This window comes from Aspergillus nidulans, chromosome VIII (assembly GCF_000011425.1).
Source record: "Aspergillus nidulans FGSC A4 chromosome VIII".
NCBI lineage: Eukaryota > Fungi > Ascomycota > Eurotiomycetes > Eurotiales > Aspergillaceae > Aspergillus > Aspergillus nidulans.
Genome location: NC_066264.1, coordinates 3,092,945 through 3,114,940, shown reverse-complemented (window position 1 = coordinate 3,114,940; position 21,996 = coordinate 3,092,945). Strand labels below are relative to the sequence as shown.

Below are 21,996 nucleotides of genomic sequence, written 5' to 3'. Positions count from 1 at the left end.
ATATGTCGTCTGATCAACATAACTCTATCAAGATAGTCCGGCTTGGAGCCATGTAATATACAGCAGACAGGTTGCAGTTAACTCAAATAGACCAATATTCATACACATCTTCATCAGTCTCATTCGAGTCCGGCGCCCGCCTGAAATTCCTCCTCGCGCCCATTGATTCAAATTTGTCCTTATGCGTCCAAGCCAGGTCCCAAACAGGCGGTTGACGCAGCGCGTTTTTCCCTTTGAGATAACCGAACCTGAAGTCCAACCCTGTGGCGTCGTCATTTTGCGCGGAGGGCAGGCGGATATAGTGCCGGACGAAATCAGGGATTTCTTCGCGCAAGTGGCTGATCATTATAAGCGCTTGCTGGTCCGTAAGGCCGAAGTGTCGCTTTTCAGCGAGAATGTTTCTCTGAAAACGGACATCTTTGTCGCCCTCGTCACCCGTGACGGCAACAGTCCAGGGGTTTTTACCGCCGGCGCGTCTAGTAGCCGTTGAAACGGCGTTCCGCTCGCCGACTTCTAGGAAGTGAATGCACTTGTCGCGTACCGAGGAAGACATGCCGGAGAATGGTTCGTCAAGGATGACGATGTCTGGCTTATGAATGAGGGCACGAAGGAAGAGGACGAGGCGTTGCTGCGGGGTGGAGAGCTGACCAAAAGTCAGGGTGTCTGCGTACTCGACGTCATATTCTGGTTCGAAAGTACGGCCTTTGAAAGTCTTGCTGGTTTCGGGAAAGTTTTGGCGGTTAAGCCAGACGCTGGGGGGTCCCTCTTTCAGGCTAGCCTTGAAATTAGGGTCAAGTTCTGGCCTGAAGAAGCGGAGAGCGGCAGAGACGTCGAGATCCCGATCGTGATCGAGGGCTGGTTTAGAGAGGAAGGTTTCTGCAAAAGCAGATTCAATCGCCTGGCGGACTGTGAGCTGGCGGGGGAAGAAGGCGTGAATTTCAGGAGAAGAATGGCCGATGCGGGATTGGAGCTCGAAGAGGGAGATTGGCGGCTTCCCAGGTTCAGGGAGGCGGGAGCGACCGAAGAGCTTGATGGGTTGGGCGTAAGTTTGTGGGTGGTCGGAGGTGATAAGGGAGAGGAGAGTAGTCTTGCCGCAGCCGTTGGGGCCGAGAATCACCCAGCGTTGACCGCGGCGGACAGTCCAGTGCAAGCCCTCTTGAGGTTTCTTCCTGATATTCTGAGACCAGCCTCCCAGCACGACCTTGTCCCCATATTGCACACGCACTCCACCCATCTCAATGAGCGCCTCGCCGTCGGGGGGCATCTGGAACTGTACCGGGTTCTCTTCCGATGAGGGCACTAGTTGCAAATCAAAGACGAGCTGCTTGTCGAGGTAGCCTGCCTGAATGTCGCCTTGAACTTTTGCAGCGATCGCCCGCTCATTAGCATTTATTCTCCTGCTGTTCCCGGTCTTTTTGGCCCATACAACGAAGTGCTTTTGGGCCTCAGCCCGCGTCGCCTGCAAAAGTACTCGGTTTGAATGTCCGGTGACGAGAAGATGAGTGATCCAATCTGGGATTGGATCCTGCGGTCGTAAAGACAGCACCAGTCGAGGATCCGACTTGTTCGCTAGCCGGTGGAGGAGCTCCGATATGCTTCGAACAGTAGCTGGATCAAGGCCCACTATAAGCATCGTTAATTGACGTTCTAATCCAACCGAAACCCCGAGAAACTTACTGAAGGGGTCGTCGAGCAGCAGAAGCTCCGGCTTGCCGAGCAGAGCCTTTGCGATGCGCGTCCGTCTTGTTTGACCATTGCTCAAGTTTGCGACGGGCATGTCTAGCAGATCCCCCAGGCGCAAATCCTTGACAACTCGGAAAAAAAGGTCCTCATCACGAACAGTGCCGTCTTTTTCTTCCTCCAACGGGTTGAGCGACGTTTGGCCCTTCAGGTATTGCTGGACGGTCCAGTCGGTCTCCTCCCGCAAACTCTCATACCGAGCACTCAGGTATGCACCGCGCGTGCCGCCAATCGCCCCCGAGCCCTCGCCACTAAAACCAATATACTGAATCGCATTGGCGGGGTCCCGTAACCGAGTGTCCTTCTGCGCAATGTTGTCTGTGAGGAGGTACGGATAGCTGCGTCCAGTGGGTGGGATACAGATGTACTGGCCGCGAAGCACGTTGAGGAACTGCGTCCGGCAAGGGGACCCAATGATAGCCCAATGCTGATGGCCTTCTTTGCCTGGCTGAGATGGAAGGAGGAAATTTAGGTTCGGGAATAACGGTGGGTTCGCGCCCTTGGCTTCATCTTCTGGGGTCGGATAGTTTTCGTAGAATGTGGCGTTTTCAATGCGAACCAGCGGCGGCGGCGGCGACGACGACGAGGAGGACGATAGTGCACGAACGACGGATGGGACGCTGCAGGGACGAACGAGCCTTGTCCGCAGCGGCGGTAATCGCAGCATTATTGGCAATGGCATGAGCCGAGCTGTGCCTTCACGGGGACTTTGATGCGGTTCAAGAAAAGGTCCGGTCTCGGCCTGATTTCCGAGGCTTCTGTCACGTGTGCGAATACTCCAAGAATAGTCCAAGACAACGAGAGCGAGGCGATTCAGTCTTGTGCCGGTTGGCAGCCTGACATATTATAGGATAAAATGGAGAATGCGTATGCAATATTATATGTACTCAAGAGTATATACAATATAGTGATGTGGGTGTTTTCTCCGCACCGCGGACCAGTGCGCCGACTCCGGAGTCCATTAACGAGGATCAACTAATCCATTCCACTGGGGTCATTTTGCGGGTGAACAACAATAACACAAGAGGACGGTATGGATACTTACCGTCTAAGAATCCTTGACTTGTTATGAGCTCATCTATATCTTTGCAATGTACAAATACGTGCTTTATCTCTCGCGAGTCTCCGAATCTCCGATTCCTCGCCGACCCGATACGTCTCCAACCGCTCCATAATTATTGATCGATTATCGTCTATTTCGTCGAATAATCGCGTGCCATTCTTCTCAGAGCGGACTGCCGATCCGCCGCTCAAGCACCAACCCCTGGTCCTTTCACCATTGCTACCGCATCACGATCGCATCTTTTCCTGCCATTACATTCACAGACCAACGCAAGGAAAGGAGTCACCATGTCGCTAGACGCGCTTCCCTCTCTTCCTCTTTTCCTTGAAGCGAAGAAGCATGCCCTGGCCAATCCAGATAAGCTGGCCGTTATCGATACGACCAAGGTCCAGCAGTTTACCTTTGCCCAGCTCCTCGCAGATGCCGCAGCACTCAAGAAACGGATTCTGGAGGAATTGACTCTTACCAGCACTGGAGACCTGGACGAACGGCGTATTGCTTTCCTAGTTCCTAATGGATACGACTACGCCGTCACGCAATGGGCCGTCTGGGCCAGCGGCGGCATCTGTGTACCCCTCTGTACTACCCCACTATTCAATACCATTTGGTTATGGGTATAGCACAGCTAACAGATTGATGCTAGGCACTTCGCATCCGGTAAAGGAACTGTTATATACAATCGGCGACTCCGATCCCTCGCTTATCATCATCCACCCGGCGTTCGAGAAATTCGAGGCCCCTCTCCGTGAGGGCACCGCCGACACCCCACGCCTCTTCATGACCCTAACGCCCTTCACGCAAAGCCCGTCGCCTCCGCAACTGCCCGAATTCTCCCCAGTTTACTACCCAGAGCGCCGTGCGCTCATGATCTACACAAGCGGCACAACTGGCAAACCCAAGGGCGCAATCACCACTCATAAAACCATCACCTTCCAAGCGCAATGCCTCATCCAGGCATGGCAGTACCAGCCCACCGACCACCTCATCCATGTCCTCCCCCTTCACCACATCCACGGCATCATCAACGGCCTGACAGCCACCCTCCTCGCCGGCGCCACCGTTGAAATGTACCCGAAATTCGACCCCGCAACTATCTGGACTCGCTGGACAAACAAGGGCTCTTCAACCATGTTCTTCGCCGTTCCTACCATCTACTCCCGTCTCGTCGACTATTTCGAAGCACATATCCGTGGTACAGAGCAGGAAACACCCGCCCGCGAGGGCGCAGCAGCACTCCGCCTCCTTGTCTCTGGCTCTGCCGCCCTCCCGACCCCCATCAAGACCAAATTCGCCACCATCACGAACCAAACCCTCCTGGAGCGCTACGGCATGACAGAAATTGGCATGGGTCTCAGCTGCGGGCTCGATGTAGCGCAGCGCATTGACGGCAGTGTCGGCTGGCCCCTTCCCGGCGTCCAGGTCCGCCTCACAGACAAGGAAACAGGAGCCGTAATTGAGGCCGCAGACGTCGATGGCATGATCGAAGTGAAAGGCGACAACGTCTTCTCCGAGTACTGGCGACGGCCCGAGGCTACGGCCAAGGAGTTCACTGCGGACGGGTGGTTCAAGACCGGCGACGTTGCGCGACGGGATGAACGAGGCGCATACTACATCCAGGGCCGCGCCTCAGTTGATATCATCAAGTCCGGTGGGTACAAGATCTCTGCGCTGGAGGTAGAGCGTAAGCTGCTGGCGCTGGATGAGATCGCGGAAGTAGCTATTGTTGGGATTGCCGATGAGGAATGGGGTCAGCGTGTTGCTGCAGTTGTAAAGCAGAGGCCTGGTGTAAGTTAATCACCCTTTCCCTGATTTCACAGAAGCCGCTCCTAGAAAAAAGGAAGAAAGGAAAGCAAGATACTGATGGGATAAACTAGACGGAACCACTAGAATTGCAAACCCTGCGCACACGCCTGAAGCAGGAGATGGCGCCGTATAAAATCCCCACCGTGCTGAAGATCGTCGACGGTATTGAGCGGAATGCCATGGGGAAAGTCAATAAGAAAGACGTCGTACGAAAATATTGGCCTGAGTTGGCCGAATAGATGACCCCTGATAGAGTAGAACGTTCGCATTCACGTTAGGGTTTCATAGATATAGAACCTTAAATACATAAATAATTGAACATTGGACCACCATTCTCCATGCCTGAGCTTGACGGGATACTCGAACATCAATTAGAGCTGGATTCAGCCTCCGAACTGACCCTCGGTACACATCAAACCTTCCTCAGAAGATCCACAACCATCCCATACACCTCATCTCTGATTTCCGCTCTCTCACTACCCGGTCTGCAATTCTTGTCAAACTGATGCCCACAGCCCTGCACTTGATGAACAATAACCTTGCGTCTTTCCTCGCCCACGCCATCAACCCTGATCCTCTCGGCGAGCTCCTCAGCCTCTTTAGCCAAACAGTCATACTCGGCTGTCACAAAGAGACACCGCATCGGAAAGCGGTTGGCATCTGCGTAAGCTGGCGAGATCCTAGGATTCTTTAAGACGTCCTCACCATTCCTCCCGGTGGCGTTGGGATCCGACTCCAACTCCAGCTCCGACTTTGAGCCCTCTTTTGGTTCTGCGCCCGCAAATACGTTCACCAGATAACACTTCTCCATGATATTCATCATGAATGTTGGGACAGAGCCCATTCCGCCCAACGGCGGCTTTTTTTTACCATTTCCCGAACCCCTATTTCCATCCTCTCCCGCCTCGGATCCGTATTCCGAAGGAGCCACTTTCATCTCAGGAGGTGTACATGCATCAAGAACGGGATAAAATAACACAAGACCCCAAAAAGTGCCGGGTGGGAAAGAATTCACCGCAACAGACGCCGCAAGATTTCCTCCTGCACTAAACCCTCCAATTGAGATCCTGTTGAGGTCAAATCGGCTAGGCTGAGAACGGACCCAGTGCACCACGGAGACGAGGTCCTCTATTGCGCAGGGGAAGGGGTGCTCAGGTGCGAGGCGGTACCCAACGTCTATCACTGTGTGGAAGGTTTTGCTTGAGATGAGTCGGCAGTATGATGTGTCGAGGCCTAGGCCTGGGATTATGAAGCCGGACCCGCAGGCCGTTATTAAGACGGGGCTTGGGTTGGATTTGTCAGTTGTTGGTTGCGGTTGTGATTGGGCTGGAGGTGGGTTGTAGATGTGTACCTTTATGTTGTGGGTTGGTGATGGAGCTGTAATTGTGGTTTCAGACTTTTTCGAGGGAGAGATGGTGATTGATGGAATGTACTCGATGAGATCTGGGTCCGGCTTTGTCTTTATGGTGAAACGGACGACTGAAACAATGATAGCCCGAAGAAGCTTCACGAGGAGTGTTAGGGAGGAAAGACGGGTTTTGCGTCGGAGGGTGCTGAGGATTGCCATTTTGATGGTGGGTGTTGTGTTGTTGTGTAGAAGGTGTACTCCGTAAACGAAGGTTGGAGGGGAAAAGTGGCAGACGGATAGTCAGGTTCCAATATAGGAGGTTTAAAGTAGATGCGGGATATTTAGATAAAAACCATGTAGAGATTGAGAAAGGTAAAATAACCTGTAGAAGAGACAGGGTTCGCTATATACCAGATATTCACCGAGCTGATCTTGCACCCATCCACTATTAATAGCTCATATATGCTCAATTCACTGTAGACAAGCAAAGATACCGACCACATGATCTTGCCCAAATCATGGCTTAACAATATTCAAAAAAGGCAACGTCAGATTCTTGAAGAAAGTGACAGATTCGTCCTCACCAATGGTCGTCAACTCGTCCTCCGAAAGCCCACAAACAGACGCATATGAGCCATACTTGCGCTTTTTTTTGGCGACATACTTGGCGTATTCGTCAACAGGGCAGCTTTGACCTGGTCCGGACCGACAGGAAGGCACAGCTAGGACAATTTGTCAAATGGAGTTGAGCAAAGAAGCGGCCTGGACTCTTGAATCCACTTACGGTAAACAGCATCATTGAGCAGAATACGCACGTTGACTGAATTGCCCTTGCGGGCCTTGCAGTTCAGACGCTCGAAAGCGATTGTCGCCCTCATGGGCGATGTGCGGCTACTAACGAAAATCTAGGGAGGTTAGACTAGCTGGCTGTGGATAGTGATGTCAAACTCACTCTATCTCTATCGATTCGCTGCGCGGAGAGCGGTTCTTGGTTGTCGAAGACGCCAAGGATAGACGCTAGCTCGTTGATCTGGTTGTCGTGGGTGAAAGCCACAATGAGAGGTGGAAGCTTCTCTGAGCCACTGCTCGTCTCTGTGGTGGCGTTAGGGCCTTCCTTAAGAAGATTTACAATGCCCTGTAGAACTGGGAACTGGACGGTCATATTCTTGCCGGCACCCGCACCTACGGCCAGCGTCAGTCATCTCAACACTCAAGGGGCTGGCTCCGACTCCTACCCGTGCCGTAGTAGTAGCGCAGATCCTGACGATACTCGTACTGTAGAATCTCCTTCTTCGTAAAGACGTCGCAGAACGGGCTTGTGCTCCCAGTGATCTGTGTCTCGAACCCGCACAAGTACGGGAAGATGGAGACCTGGCTGTCAGTGAGAGTGAGGTTGCCGCGGATCAACTTGTTCAACCTCTTCGTGATGGGAGGAAGATAGATCGAATCCCAGGTAGTGGCGTAGTCTCCTCCACTAGCATCTTTGAAAAGTGGGCATTGATCTGAAGTCGCCAGGGAGTTACCTGCTGCACCGACGGCGTCTGCATCGATCGCGTAAATGTCGGCATAAGATGAATTGGGCCCTAGGTAACCACGGACGAATAGCCTGGTCTTGTCAGATCTGACCACGCATGGAGCTGAGCTATAACTCACCTAGCAGAATCGACTGTCCGTTGGTACTGGTTTGCCCAAAGCAAGAACGGAGTGTTGTCTTTGTAGAATGTTGGATACCGGAATCGCAGATCGGCTCCAAGATTATACCTTTTTAAAAAGTCAGCACAGCTGCCTCTCTGTGGTATTAGACAGCTCTCACAATTCCTTGTAGCCTGTTATAGACACCTGAGCGATTTGCTCTTCTGGGTGACTCAGAACAGGCTTCCAGTCGGGGAGGAACTCCAAAGACCCAGAGGCACGGAAAGTGGCCGATTGGATCTGCCGACACATCCACGTTAGTTTAGTTAAATAATGGACCTCTTCGGAAAGATTACCGCTTCATGCAAAGCCTGCCACTCCTCATAGGCACCAGGGTCAGGATATCTGCTACCGTGGCGAACGACATAAACGGCTTGGTCGACCGAGCAGCCATCAGGGATATCAGAGGATATTTTGTTCACATTCGGACCTATCGCAATCAGTGAATGCTGGGCTAGATAAGGCCTTGGGCGGAATACCAGCAAACCACGGAGAACTAGCACCCAGATGTTCCAACGGGTCAAACGAGGCAGCATATCCCGTAGAAGCTAGACTTATCAGCCAGATGAGCGTCTGTTTCATTTTGCTGTCTCTTCTGAACGAGCGAGATTGGAGTATCAGCTGAGGAAGGATGGCAATCCCGCGTCTCCAACCGACCCTTTATACTCAAGAGGACCCTCCGCACGTCTAGCCGGCTGGGAAATCGTGCATCGCGACGATAACGACGGGGACTGATTTAGAGCAAAGAAGATTATGGCCGCTAGGTGCTGACGGTGGGGGAGACGTCAAGCCTGAGTCGTGGAAATAGATTAAATTCGTCAAACTGCGCCGTTCGGCTAGCGAAATGCCACCACGTGCGGTTTGGTCGAAATGAATATATCCTAAACCCATTCCACTTCGCCGGAAATCGAACGCAATAATCCTCATGGCGGTCTTCTGTCCCTGTTCTAGGCTAGTTTTCCTCGCGTCGGGCTTCGTCACGTTCGGTTCCTGTTGGTTGAACGATGCCAGGGTAGATGCGAGGCGTTGTTAGCTCAGGTACGCCAGCCGAACCGCCTGAGCGATGTAGGATCTAGCCAAGGGGTGAATCTTGCATCTGGCCATAGCCAAGAAGTCCTTATTCTGAACTATACCCAAGTTAATTAGAAGGAATTCAGCATAAAGCAAGATCTCAGACCACATCTCGTTGGACGGTGCAGTTCAGTCGTCACCCCGCCGCGCGAAACTGTTGGGATCATTTTCCATTTGGGAGCGGAGTAACCTTGGAGCAAATAGCGAGCTGATTTCAAGAGGATAGGATCAGACTCGCTGGAAAGTACCGTAGGCGAAGCTCAAAGGAACGATGAGCGTAGGTAGGAGCTGGAGAGTGTTTACGAAAGCACAGCCAGTAATCAACATCAGCCGCCGCACACAAATCAATCGACCTCTGTGCTTTTTCATTTCTTATGTTTATAGGGACGAACATGATTATGCATGAATTAAATTATTCTTCAAGGGGAGAATATTGGGAGAATAATGTACAATTAGTGTTCCTTGTTGACCAATTCCACCCAAACCCAGTCTATCCCATCTATTGCCAAATGCGCTTCAACACCAAAAGCAGTCCATGTCCCAGTGCAAGATCCCGACCCAAATTCAGTCCAATATTCCCAACCCCAGATATCCCGCGCTCAAATGCAAACCAGAATAGAAAAAAAGGAAAGGGTAAAAAAAAAAAAAGAAAAAGAAAAAGAAAAAAAGGAAGAAAAAAAAAAACACGAAACGAAAACAAAACACCCAAACCATACACAACACGCAGAACACCATACATACGCCACACATAAACCACACATGACACCAAATACAGATACCACATATACATCACACATAACATAACCATAAACATGACGGGAGTCATCGAGTTCATAAAGGGAGATTCATCTAATCTACCTGACGGGCCTATATCTGCCTCGCCAGTGCTACAAGGTATATAACTCTGCATAACTTTTGGACATAGCATCGACCAAGCAAAAAAAAACATAACAAATACAGTCGTCGCCGCGGAGAAAACAGGAATTGCTCGCTGAATCTATAGAAACATAGATAAGAGTCGCCCAAGGCATACGTCTAAGGCGCCATGATCAGTGCAAGCAAGGCCATCCGGCAGTAAAGACCGTATCTCATCTGCATCCACATTAGCATGTCGAACTCACTACTAGGGCCACGGGATTGGAGACTCACCTGTCGGAAGTAGGCTGCCCGCTGGTCGAAGTCAACCTCTTCAGAAACTTCGGCATTCCTAGGCAGAGGGTGCATCACGACCATATGGCTCTTGGCGTGCTTGAGGAGAGCGTTGTCGATGATGAAACTGTTCTTGAGGCGTTCATACTGCTCAAGGTCGGCGAAGCGCTCCTTCTGCACACGAGTGGAGTACAGAACGTCAGAGCGGGCGACGATTTCAGGAGTCAGCTCCTCAGACTCCGTGAGCAGCTGACCGGTTGCGAGCAGTTGCTGGCGGATGTCCGCAGGCAAGGACAGATCCTTGGGCGCAACGAGTTGAACGCGGACATCGTAGAATTGGAGCAACTTGATGAGCGAGTGGACAGGACGGCCGTACTTCAAGTCGCCGGTGAAGGTGATGGTCAGACCGCCAACAGTTCCAAGTTCCTCACGGATGGTGAAAAGGTCAAGGAACGCCTGAGTGGGGTGCTCAACACTGCCGTTTCCACCGTTAATGACAGGAACGGGAGAGAACTTGGCAGCAACCTCGGTGCTGCTGGGCTCTGGGTGGCGCAAGACAACGGCATCTCCGTAGCAGCCGAGTGTACGGAGGGTGTCCTGCAGAGTCTCGCCCTTCTTGGTAGATGAGTGCTCAGTTGAGATGGCGATCGTTCGTCCTCCAAGTCTCTGCATCGCAGCGTCAAACGAGGCGGAAGTCCTGGTGGAAGGCTCGTAGAAGAGAGTGCACAGGAGACGGCCCTTCAGGATGTCCAGGACGCCCTCGCGCTGAACGCCGAGTCGCATTTCTTGTGCCACGGTGAAAAGCAGGTGAAGGTCAGCTCTGTTGAATTGGTTGACAGAGAGCACGTGCTTTTGTTTAAAGGGGGACCGAGAAAGCATCTGTAGCAACGGCGAAGAGGCCCGAGGCACAGGGGTGTACAGGGGCGGACCAAGTTCGGCTCCAGTGGCGGCAGGGAAGTGATCCACAGGCTTGCGTCCCAACCGTGCAGGAGTGCCGGCAATGGAGATGGACTGCCTACGGTCTAGAGCACCATCAACCCGTGGAGACATCGCCTTGAGGGATGGAGATGCAGGCACAATCCTGTGACCAGACATATCCGAGCCTTTAGGAGCATCAGGAGTGATTTCGCTGTCAAGACAAGACGTCTTCCCTTGGAAGATGACACGCTGAACAAGGCCCTTGACGCTCTTGCCACTGAACGGCGACCAGGCCTGCGCGCTCTGGAACAGATAAGGACGATCGATCTCGACCTCAACCGAGCTGTCCGACTGGTCGTGCAGCTCAAAAATCTTCTTGGGGTTCTCGTACAGACGAGCAATGATGTCCTCAACAGTCAGGCGGCCTTCGGAGACAGCAGTGAACAGCAGAGGCAGAGCCTCAGCGATACCGGCGGCCGGAGATCCCTTCTCGCCAGCAAGCTGGTAAGGAATGCTGCCAATTGAGAAGATATCGATCGTGCTGAGGTGCTCCCACAAAGCCTTCTGATCTTCTGCCGTCGGCAAGAATGCAGCCTCAGGGTAATCATCCCGAGACAGGAAAAGGCAGTAGATGGAAACATCACAAGTGACCTTGAGACCCTTCTCCTTGCTAAGGGCGATCAGCCCAATATCCTCCTTAGACGTGACGCTCATAACGTGGATGTTGCGGCTGTGGAGGCTTGCCAGAAGCAAGACCGACGCGAGATCCGTCGACTTAGCATCTGTAATGATAGGCTTGCTCGAAGGCCATGCGCCAAAGTGGCTGGTAACAGCGGCAACCTTGCTGATGTTTCCAGAAAGATGGTTGAATGGGATGAACAAAGAGCCAACCTCGCCAGTCAACTGTCCAACTTCAGCAGAGTTGGAGGAAGTTGCGACAACCGAGAAGTTGTAATCGCAGAAAGAGGCCTTGCCGGCGTTCTGCTGGACAAGTTTCAGGGTGCGAGCATCCGTGATGGAGGAGTCGACGCCAACTGGCATCACCCGGATCATGCTGAAACCAGCTGCGATAGAAGCCTTGGTCACAGCCTCAAAATCCTTGGAGTCTGCACTTCCAAGGCCAGGGACGAAAGCGCCAACGTTAATTAGACCAGGGAGGATAATCGACCGGTGGCTGGTCTGATAGTCGATAGTCTGCACATTGAGTGCGTAGTGGCGAGCAATAGCCTCGATCAAAATCTTCGCGTTCTTGACATTGGTCACCAACGGCGTCTGGTAGTCTACAGCCATACGACGGGTGCGGTAACCCTTGCTCATGTAGTTGGCGGGTCGTCGGAACCGGTTGCTAGACGGCAAGTTGATATAGAGATCGATGAGGTTGTTTGCCAGATGCTGAGTGAGGGAGTACTCGGACTTGATATCCTCATCCTCACCAGGCAGAATCTCCAAGTACTTCACCGGAACACCGTTCTCCTTCAAGAAATCCGCAGTACCAGAGGTTGCAAACAGCTCGAAACCGACATCACGCAACTTGATGATTGAAGGCAGCATCTCCATCTTTTCCTTGTAGGAACCAATGGAGAGCAGGATGTTGCGCTTCGGAAGCTTGAATCCAGTGGACAGGAGTGCCTTCAGGTAGGCCTCGTACTTGTCACGACCGAACGAAGCGACCTCTCCGGTGGACGCCATCTCCACGCCCAAGACAGGGTCGGCTCCAGCAAGTCGAGAGAATGAGAATTGTGGAACCTTCACACCAACGTAGTCCTTGGGAATGGTGACCGGGGGATACTCAGCGAAAGGAGCACCAATCATTGCCTTAGTCGCCATCTCAATAAGGTCAACACCCATAACCTTAGACACGAACGGGAAAGAACGAGAGGCTCGGACATTGCATTCGATAACCTTGATATCATTGTCCTTGGCAATGAATTGAATGTTGAAGGGTCCAGTCACGTTCAGAGCGTTCCCAATCTTGCGGGTGGCTTCTTCAATTCGTCGAACGGTCTCAGGGTCCAAGTCCTGGGGTGGCAGGATCAGAGTCGCGTCACCAGAGTGGACACCAGCGTTTTCCACGTGCTCGGAGATGAAATGGCCAACCATGACACCATTACGAGCGACTGCATCCATCTCGATCTCCTTGGCATTTTCAATATACTTGGTGATGACAACAGGATGTTCACGGGAGACGTCCGCAGCTTGGTTGAGATAGCTGGCAAGATCATGTTCAGAGTAGACAGTGTTCATGGCCGCACCTGACAACACATATGAAGGCCGAACAAGCACGGGGTAGCCGACCTTGTCACAGAACTCACGGGCCTCTTCGATGCTGGTGAGCTCCTTCCAAGCAGGTTGGTCGACGCCAATACGGTCAAGCATGCGGGAGAACTTGTAACGGTTCTCGGCTCCGTCAATCATTTCAGGCGAAGTACCAAGAATACGAACATTGAGGCGGTGCAACGGAAGAGCGATATTGTTAGGAGTCTGACCACCCATGGACATGATCACACCGCTGGAGGACTCCAGCTGGTAAATATCGAGCACCGTTTCCAGATTGATATTCTCGAAATACAAGCGATCAGCCTCGTCGTAGTCGGTACTAACAGTCTCAGGGTTGTAGTTAACCATGACAGTCTTGTGTCCCTGCTCACGGAGAGTTCGAATTGTCCTCACAGAGCACCAATCGAACTCGACTGAAGATCCGATACGGTAGACACCAGAACCCAGTACCATAATACCATTGTCGTCAAACCTAACATCATGTTCGGAAGCGTTGTAAGTGAGATACAGATAATTGGTCACCGAAGGGAACTCGGCAGCGACTGTATCGATCTGCTTGACAATTGGAATGATGCCAGCCTCCACACGCAACCGTCTGATAGCCAACTCGTTGGAGCTCAAGAACTTTGCAAGTTGGCGGTCAGAGAAACCAAGCTGCTTAGCCTGACGAAGAAGAGGTGCCGTTACGGTGCTAGCATTGTAATTGGTCATGAGCTTGCCAAAGTCACTAAGACCCTTGAGTCTAGTGAGGAACCACTTGTCAATGTTGGTGAGCTTCCAGATGTCATCGACGCTGTAGCCAGCGGCCATAGCGTTTGCGATGGCGAAAAGACGCTGGTCGGAAGGAGTTTGCAACTCAGTCTTGATAGACATGAGGGCGTTGGTCTCGTTGAACCCAAGGTTGTGGAAGTCCACAGACCGAATGGCTTTCTGAATTGCTTCTTCGAAAGTTCTGCCAATGGCCATAACCTCACCAACACTCTTCATGGAGGAACCGAGCTGTGTGGAGACGCGGGTAAACTTCTTCAAATCCCAGCGAGGGATCTTCACAACACAGTAATCGAGGGAGGGTTCGAAGCAGGCACAGGTAACCTTGGTGACAGAGTTCTTGATTTCATTGAGCGGGATGTTCAATCCAAGCTTAGCAGCAATGAAGGCAAGAGGGTATCCGGTAGCCTTGGAAGCGAGCGCAGAAGATCGAGAGAGACGAGCATTGACCTCGATAATGCAGTATTCCTTCGAGTAGGGGTTGAGGGCGTATTGAATATTGCATTCTCCGACAACACCAAGATGACGGATGACGTTAACGGCCGTTGTGCGCAGCATATTGTAGTCCTCGTCAGATAGAGTCTGAGATGGGGCGACAACGATGGAGTCACCGGTATGAATACCGAGCGGGTCAAAATTCTCCATGTTACAGACAGTGATACAGTTGTCCCTGGCATCACGGACGACCTCGTATTCGATTTCCTTCCAGCCCTTCATACTCCTCTCGATCAGGACTTGGGGACTGGCTGCGAAAGCCTTGGCACACAGGTCTTTCAGTTCATCCAAGTTATCAGCGAAACCACTTCCAAGACCACCAAGCGCGTAGGCAGCTCGAACGATGACGGGGAAGCCAATGGATTCGACCACTTGTAGAGCCTCCTCCAGACTGGACGCAGAGGCTGACTTGGCGCACTTCTCGCCAATAGAGTCCATACTACGCGCGAAGAGCTCACGATCTTCGGTGGTGATGATAGTGTCAATCGGCGTACCAAGCACCTTGACACCGAGCGACTCGAACTCATCCTTGAGCTGGATACCGACCTGAAGGGCAGTCTGGCCACCAAAGGTAACGTAGATGGCGTCGGGCCTTTCGTGTTTGATGACCTTTCGCACGAAATCGGCATTGACGGGCAGGAAATACACCTTATCCGCCAAACCCTTGGAGGTCTGGATGGTAGCGATGTTAGGGTTGATCAGAATTGTGTAGATACCTTCCTCCTTCAGGGCCTTGATGGCCTGACTTCCAGAGTAATCGAATTCACCGGCTTGACCAATGCTCAAGCCACCACTTCCCAGAATAAGAACCTTCTTGACTGAGACCCGGGGAGAGGCCTTGATATTTTCGGCCACAGCGCCGCCTGGGAAGTTGACAGGCTTCTGAAGGGCCTCTGGCGAGGCGATGGTGTCTTTGATAGCGTTGATAAAAACGTCAAAGAGGTACTCAGTATCCCTGGGACCGGGTGTGCTTTCAGGGTGGAATTGGACACTGAAGTAAGGTCGGCTGACGTGCCTGATACCCTCATTGCTACCATCGTTCGCGTTGACGAAGAGCTCTTGCCAGTCACTTGGAAGAGTGGAAGAATCGACGGCATAACCGTGGTTCTGAGAGGTAATGTGACACTTTCCAGTCACCAAGCTCGTGCAAGGGATGTTGTGACCACGGTTACCGAACTTCATCTTCAACGTCTGAGCGCCAACAGAGCGAGCAATCAATTGGTGTCCAAGACAAATACCAAAGATAGGAGTCCTCGCCTCCTGCATAGTCTTCGCCAAGTTGTTGACTGTTGTAGTCATGGTGGCAGGGTCACCGGGACCGTTCGAAACGAAAAGACCATCGTAGTCCTTGCCAGCAAGTGTGGGGAAATCATAGTCCCAGGGAACGACGAGAACCTCGACGCCGCGAGCGACCAAGCAACGCAGCTGGTTGAACTTCAGGCCGACGTCCAGGCAAAGAACACGAATAGGGCGGCTAGAGGGGTGCTTCAAAGCAACGTTCTCAGGAGGGGAAAAGAGTTTCGGCTCCCGGATAGAGACTAGCAAGAACATGTTAGAAATCATCAGCAAGCAGGTATAGAAGGCAGCTCACCCTCGCTGACGAGGTTCTTGGTGTTGGGGTCGACCCAGTCAATCTGTTCAAAGGATGATTTCCAGGTATCCTGGGCCAGAGCTGCATCGGTTTCAGCAACATCGGCCTTGTGGAGCAGCAAGCGACCAAGCATGCTACCCTTCTGGCGGATCCGCTTGGTGAGGGCACGGGTGTCAACCCCGTGAATGGCCGGGACACCTTGCTCCTTGAGCCACTGGCCCAGTGATGACTCGGCAAGGAAGTGAGAGTAGTTCTCTCCGGCATATGTCGCAACGACCAGAGCTGCAATGTGAATCTCGGTCGACTCAAAGTGCTTCGGTAATGTCTTCAGCAGCTCATCCATGGTCTCCCGCGAGGGAACACCATAGTTGCCGACAAGAGGGAAGGTGATGACAAGGATCTGGCCACGGTAGGAGGGATCCGTGATGGACTCTGGGTATCCCACCATACCGGTCTGGAAAACCAGTTCTCCTGCCACACTCTTCTCAGCACCAAAGTTGTAGCCCTGGTAGACTGTACCATCCTCAAGCTCGAGCGCACACAGTCGCCCTGTGCTACCCTCGATCCTTGAAGATGCAGGAGGAATAATGCCGCCATTGGCAGTCTCCGTTGGGGGAAGCGGTTGCAATTCCTTGCTGATCGCGTTGTAGGCAACGGCTCCTCCAGCCTGAGGGCTCGAAGGAAGAGCCGGCTCCTCGTGGCCGACGGTCTCAGGCATATTCTCGATAGTCGTGTGCGGTGGGGGTTATGAGGGGAAAATTGGTCCTCTCGAGGACAGTTCGGTAGGTACTCACTCTACCGTAGCATCAGCAGCCTCCAAAACTCTCCTTGAGCGACAATGGAGGACAAAGAGAGGGGGGTTTTGTTTGCTGCTTCAGCACGGGGAGGAATATAGGAAGAAGAGAGGGGGACTCAGACGAGCGAGAAATGCTGGAATGGCAGAATAAAAAATTTGAGGATGCGGGCGGACGGAGCTCTCCAATTGGACGGTCAATTCACCGACTCTGGTGAGTTTGGCCGCGTGTGGAAAACTCTTCTCCGATTTCTGGGCCCTGTTGTGAACGAAATTACATAATTTTGCCTCTGATGAGGGCTTTTAGGGCCAGTCAAGCTTCTATTAAAAGGTGATGCGTCATAGCTTGCCGGTCTTTTGGGTGCTCAACGCAGCTTTCACCGTCCGTCTCGTAATACACATAGAACTTCACTACACAATTACTACCCAGTTCTTAATTTTCAAAACTACATTCGACAGTCTGCTGAGACTTTCCACTTCGTTTTCAAAATGGCTTCCAAACCGTCTTCCAGGCTCCGAGGTCGGAAAAGGTCAGACCACGTCTCAGACGGAGTGGGAAAAGCGTGGATCGTGGACAAAGGTTGAGGTCCAATTTTGCAACTTGGATTCAGGCAAGCTTACCCGACCAATCACATGGCTTTGACTAGATTCAGCAGGCGGTGAAAAGCAACCTTGAAGAAAGGCCTCAACAGCATGATCTGCTTGCAAGCTCGCGTGCTGGTTGATTTTCAGTCTTGGCGTCGGATTCAAGCCTTGCATTCCGCTCGGTCTAGCCCAGACTTTCCCAGCACACCGGTTCTCTATGTACAGGGTAGGGAATACGGAACAATCTGACGAAGGTGCAATATAAAAAAATTTTATTGATTAATTCAGTCTACATTATTATATTCCATGATTCCTTGAATATATTTTCATAGATTTTTTCACGTATATATCCTTCTATATATTTTGTGCCTGGACTACGGGAAAGCGGGAGCAGTTCCTTGGTATCTTTTATGGTTGCTGCGATTCGGTGTCCAAATATATATATCCAGATTCCAGAGTAAACAAAGGACAGTCAACAGGGGAAAAAACACAAAAAACACAAAAAAGACTACTGAACAGTAGCTTCAAGAGATCAGTTGGCAAGATCTCGGCAGTTGAATACCCCAGGTTTTATCTATAGCATTTTCTACGATAACAAGAGCCCATCTACAGAATTATTAGTTTCGCGCGCATTGGGCGGCTCCGGTTGAAATAAAGAAGCGGCCATCTTAGTGTCATGTACAATGCTCAGATGATGCCCGTGCGTCATTCCGCCACAAGCTAGGAAATTCAGCGGCCCTGCAGCTGCATCTTGCGAACTTTTTGGGATTTGCCCCCTCCTCCTTCTTGATTCCAGCTGCGCCGCCTGCGGTGCGTTATTTAACAGGCAATCATCAGCAGTCCCGGCTCAAATCCGACGACCGTCCTATTTTCCCCGAACCTTAACGAGGTCTCTGTCGAATTCACCCAAGACGTTCAACCCCGCCGATTCCTTGACCATGCGTTGACAATTCTCGACTTAGCCTCGCCGCTTGTCCATCGGGGGAGACTAAACCATGCTCGCTTCTCTTCTTCGTCCGAAAAAGCGACGAGAGTACGCGCAAAGCTCACAGTTCGCGTCGCGATACGCTACCGACGAGTCGCGATGGCCATTGCTGAACGAAAACGAGGGATACAATGGAATTCGTGAACACCGCGCTGGCTTTGAAGATGCTGAAGAGGAGAGTGTTGAAGATGAGGATGCTGACGGGGAAGACGAGGCCGCGCCCATCGAGTCCACGCCTCTACTTCCCATATTCTCCGCACCTCACCTAGGTAAGTCCTTGATGCTGCCATTGCTTCTATCCTATTTTATTGATCAGATCCCGATCTAGACATTCTGCCCGTCTTTGATATCACACGTTCGATTCGGTCCTTGATCATTTCGCGGTGCGATGTCAATCTGACTTGGGAGCAATTGCGGTCTCCTCAGATCTCGCAGTTCTTGGTGAAGCCAATCCTGCAGAAAATAAAAGAAGTCCACTTTTCGAGGGCTACTCTATATGCACTGATGACCAACTGTCTACAATTCGAGCGGGAAGTTCACTTGAATCCGGGAAATAGCGGAACCAACCAAACTCGGGCGATGGTGAGCGAGCTTCTCGCGATCAAATTGCTCAGGGACTACACTACGCGCGAACTGATTGATGCATTATCCTACGACTTTTACCCTCTCCAGGGTCAGAAGGCGGACGGCGACAGATGGCCTTCCGCAGCCGGAAGTAAATCACGTCCTGGTGCTGCCCGAATTTCATGTCTTGAGGTAGCTATCCGTGCCCAGGCGAAACGCTTCCTGGCACATCCTCTGGTTATCAAGCAGTTGGAAGCTATCTGGGCTGGTACGATTGTTTTCCACTCGGCTGCAGACAGTCTTCACCGTGCATCCACACAGGCTCGCTTTGAACAAAGACCGGGATCCTACGGTGCCACTTCTAGCGGCAACAGGTTCTCAGATAAAAATCTCGGCTCCGGTGCATCAAGTCTACGCCGGTCTGTGACGCTTTACAACCCACGTGATGCCTCGCCGTTTAAGCTCTCCCGTCTTAGGGTCCCTCGTTACAGGCAGTTTCTATCGACCTGTTCCTTTGCCGTTCTTCTTGGTCTATTCCTCGCCGTATTACAACAACGGAGCATAGGAATCACTTTGTTGGAAGTTTTGTTCTGGTTCTGGAGCGCCGGATTTATGCTGGACGAGCTGATCAATTTCAATGAGCAGGGCTTCAGCCTCTACCTCATGAGCTTCTGGAACATATTTGACATTGGCATCCTGGTTCTTCTGTTCTGCTTCTACTGCATGCGGCTATACGGCGCTGTTGTGCCATACGCTCCTAAGCAGGAAGTTGCGGAAAGAGCGTACGATATTCTGGCTGCAAACGCAGTCCTTCTGTTCCCGCGACTATTTTCGGTGCTTGATCACTATCGCTATTTCTCTCAATTGCTTATTGCATTCCGAATAATGGCTTCTGATTTGGTGGCAGTTTTTGTTCTGATCGTTATTGCGTGCAGTGGGTTTCTAGTGGCTTGTCTTAGTATTGGCCAGGATGAAACTCCAGCGTCCGTCGCATACGCCCTCTTCCAGATGGTGATGGGCTTCACCCCGGCTGCTTGGACGCTTTGGGACGAATACGGCTTCCTCGGGCGCGTGATTCTGACTATGTTCTTATTCATCTGTCATTTCGTGATCATGACCATTTTGATCACAGTTCTTACAAATTCATTTATGAGGATTGTGCAGAATGCCAACCAGGAACACCAGTTCTTGTTTGCTGTTAACACAATCTCAATGGTCAAATCCGACGCCCTTTTCTCCTATGTGGCGCCAACGAATATTTTCGCTTGGCTGATCACTCCGCTCCGGTGGATGATCCCGTTCAGACAATATGTGCGGCTTAATCGCACTATCATTAAGATCACCCATATGCCTATACTGTTCACCATCTGCGCATACGAGAAGATGATCTTGAGCCCACAAATGATTGAAGCCACTGACCTTATCGATCGCCCCGTACAATTTGCAACAGGGAACCATAGCCGTCATAGATTTAGAGCTTTGAGTACGCGGGTCTCACGACTGATTCGAGAACCATCTGTGGCCACGTTCCAGCAAGATCGGGCCCTCGCTGAGGTGTTTCGGCAACCGTTTAGCGGAAGACCCAGCCGCAGCCCTGCAAGAGCCATTCAAAGAAAGAGTAACCTTGTCAACGAGTGGATGCAAGGCATGGGTTCCGGGCCAGTCAACCCACCTGATGAGCAGGATTCCGATGAAGTCGACCGACTGGAACGAATGCCAAAAGGGCGTTTTCCTTTTCGACGGAGGCAAACCCGCAGTCTTCGTGACTTTACAGAGTCGATTGCCTCAAACCTCGACGATCATGTACCGCAGGCCATCTCCTCTCCTGTCACGCCGCGTAACGGGAGGAACCTGCTGCCTGACAGAGCACGGCGGTTCTCGCATCATACAGATATTGAAGGCGACAATGAGCTTACCAGCAACGACAACGCTTCGACTGAGCAAAGGTCAAACTCCAGAGATTCCGATGACGAGTCTGGCCGCGGGCAGAGTGGTGGTCTGGTTCAGGGGAAAACCACCCCGAAATTCTACAGCTCTCGTCCGTCTACAGCTAAACGCAGGTCTCGCAAGAACAGTCCGAACCGATTTTCCCGCCACCACTCACGACATCCATCTGGAGCCACAATTCTCTATAATCCAGTATCATCAAGTCACGATGACGAAACCGATCCGGCATCACCTTTAGTTCGACCTAGAATCATACCAAGCCACTCAATCTCTGTGGCCTCAACCAATCGAAATACACTAGAAAGAAGACACAGCTTGGATACTGGCAGAACCCTCAATTCGAATATATTCAGGTCGAACCCAATGTCTGTACCTAACAAAGGGGACATCCTCGGACCCGATCTCGGCCACAGCTCATGGCATCACGAAGCATCTGCGCTCGCCGGTCTGGGCTCAGACCTGGGAGACGGTAAGGCAATCGCCAACGGGTTCGTCGGGGGCGTTCCATCAAGCTTCACCACCCAAATGGCGTACGCAACAGGCGGCATTCGACGCAGAGATAGCCCCAACAGAAACCAGGATCTTCTCAGCAAGCTCGTTCTGGCCCGAATGAATAACATTGAAGAAGGGTTCCGCGAGGTGATCAAAGAAGTCAAAGACCTCCGGTCTAGCCGCAACCAGAGTCGGCTGGATGAGCAACACACCAGCCAACGAGACAAGCGGCGAGCAGAGAAGAAGAAAGCTCTAGGATCAAGGAAGAGTAAGACGAGTGATGGCACTCGAACAGCGGAGCCGACGCTAGCTGGAAACGGTTCGGATATGAATGAGTACGAATGATGTATAATGCATTGCCTTTCCCCTTCCCCACCTTTTTCTTTTCTTTGGTTGATTATGCAGGGAAAACATTTACTATCTACTCCCTGCTTTCAACATTGTTCTTTACGATTGTGCATACATTGGGCGGCTGTCTGACTACAATTCCTGTTTGTGCACTGCTTGCTAGGCTGATCGTGGCTACACGAGATAATATGCTGTACTTTAATGAGAGCTATGAATGAATGCTCTAGGGCCGGCCCTCAATTTATAACACTCACCGGTTCAGTCAAGCCCTCTAATGCTGTTTTGGAAACTAATTTTTTCACATCATAAACACATTCAACAAGTCATGATACGGAGTTATTGACATGCATATAACAATAAACCAACC

At 51.6% G+C, this 21,996-nt stretch overlaps 6 protein-coding genes across 6 annotated transcripts, besides 1 other annotated feature; 2 read left to right on the top strand and 4 right to left on the bottom strand.

Annotated features, from left to right (window-relative positions):
• Positions 1 to 21,996: part of a sequence feature (contig 1.7 1..773302(-1)) that runs on past both edges of the window.
• Positions 23 to 2,407, bottom strand: ANIA_00561 (putative ABC transporter; the record flags this gene model as incomplete). The annotated part of the gene is made up of 2 exons (XM_653073.2): positions 23 to 1,623; positions 1,678 to 2,407. The coding sequence occupies 2 exons, from the start codon at positions 2,405 to 2,407 to the stop codon at positions 83 to 85; spliced, it is 2,271 nt and encodes a 756-aa protein (XP_658165.1). The 3' UTR covers positions 23 to 82.
• On the top strand, positions 3,091 to 4,867 carry ANIA_00562 (acyl-CoA synthetase; the record flags this gene model as incomplete). The annotated part of the gene is made up of 3 exons (XM_653074.2): positions 3,091 to 3,382; positions 3,447 to 4,588; positions 4,678 to 4,867. The coding sequence occupies 3 exons, from the start codon at positions 3,091 to 3,093 to the stop codon at positions 4,843 to 4,845; spliced, it is 1,602 nt and encodes a 533-aa protein (XP_658166.1). The 3' UTR covers positions 4,846 to 4,867.
• Positions 5,019 to 6,173, bottom strand: ANIA_00563 (uncharacterized protein; the record flags this gene model as incomplete). The annotated part of the gene is made up of 1 exon (XM_653075.1): positions 5,019 to 6,173. One exon carries the CDS (start codon positions 6,171 to 6,173, stop codon positions 5,019 to 5,021), a length of 1,155 nt encoding a protein of 384 aa, XP_658167.1.
• Positions 6,471 to 8,228, bottom strand: ANIA_00564 (putative histidine acid phosphatase; the record flags this gene model as incomplete). The annotated part of the gene is made up of 8 exons (XM_653076.1): positions 6,471 to 6,676; positions 6,739 to 6,859; positions 6,907 to 7,136; positions 7,190 to 7,575; positions 7,608 to 7,715; positions 7,768 to 7,886; positions 7,943 to 8,076; positions 8,126 to 8,228. The coding sequence occupies 8 exons, from the start codon at positions 8,226 to 8,228 to the stop codon at positions 6,471 to 6,473; spliced, it is 1,407 nt and encodes a 468-aa protein (XP_658168.1).
• On the bottom strand, positions 9,753 to 16,633 carry ANIA_00565 (bifunctional carbamoylphosphate synthetase/aspartate transcarbamylase; the record flags this gene model as incomplete). The annotated part of the gene is made up of 2 exons (XM_653077.1): positions 9,753 to 15,862; positions 15,916 to 16,633. 2 exons carry the CDS (start codon positions 16,631 to 16,633, stop codon positions 9,753 to 9,755), a joined length of 6,828 nt encoding a protein of 2,275 aa, XP_658169.1.
• On the top strand, positions 18,289 to 21,626 carry ANIA_00566 (protein trp2; the record flags this gene model as incomplete). The annotated part of the gene is made up of 2 exons (XM_653078.1): positions 18,289 to 18,547; positions 18,595 to 21,626. 2 exons carry the CDS (start codon positions 18,289 to 18,291, stop codon positions 21,624 to 21,626), a joined length of 3,291 nt encoding a protein of 1,096 aa, XP_658170.1.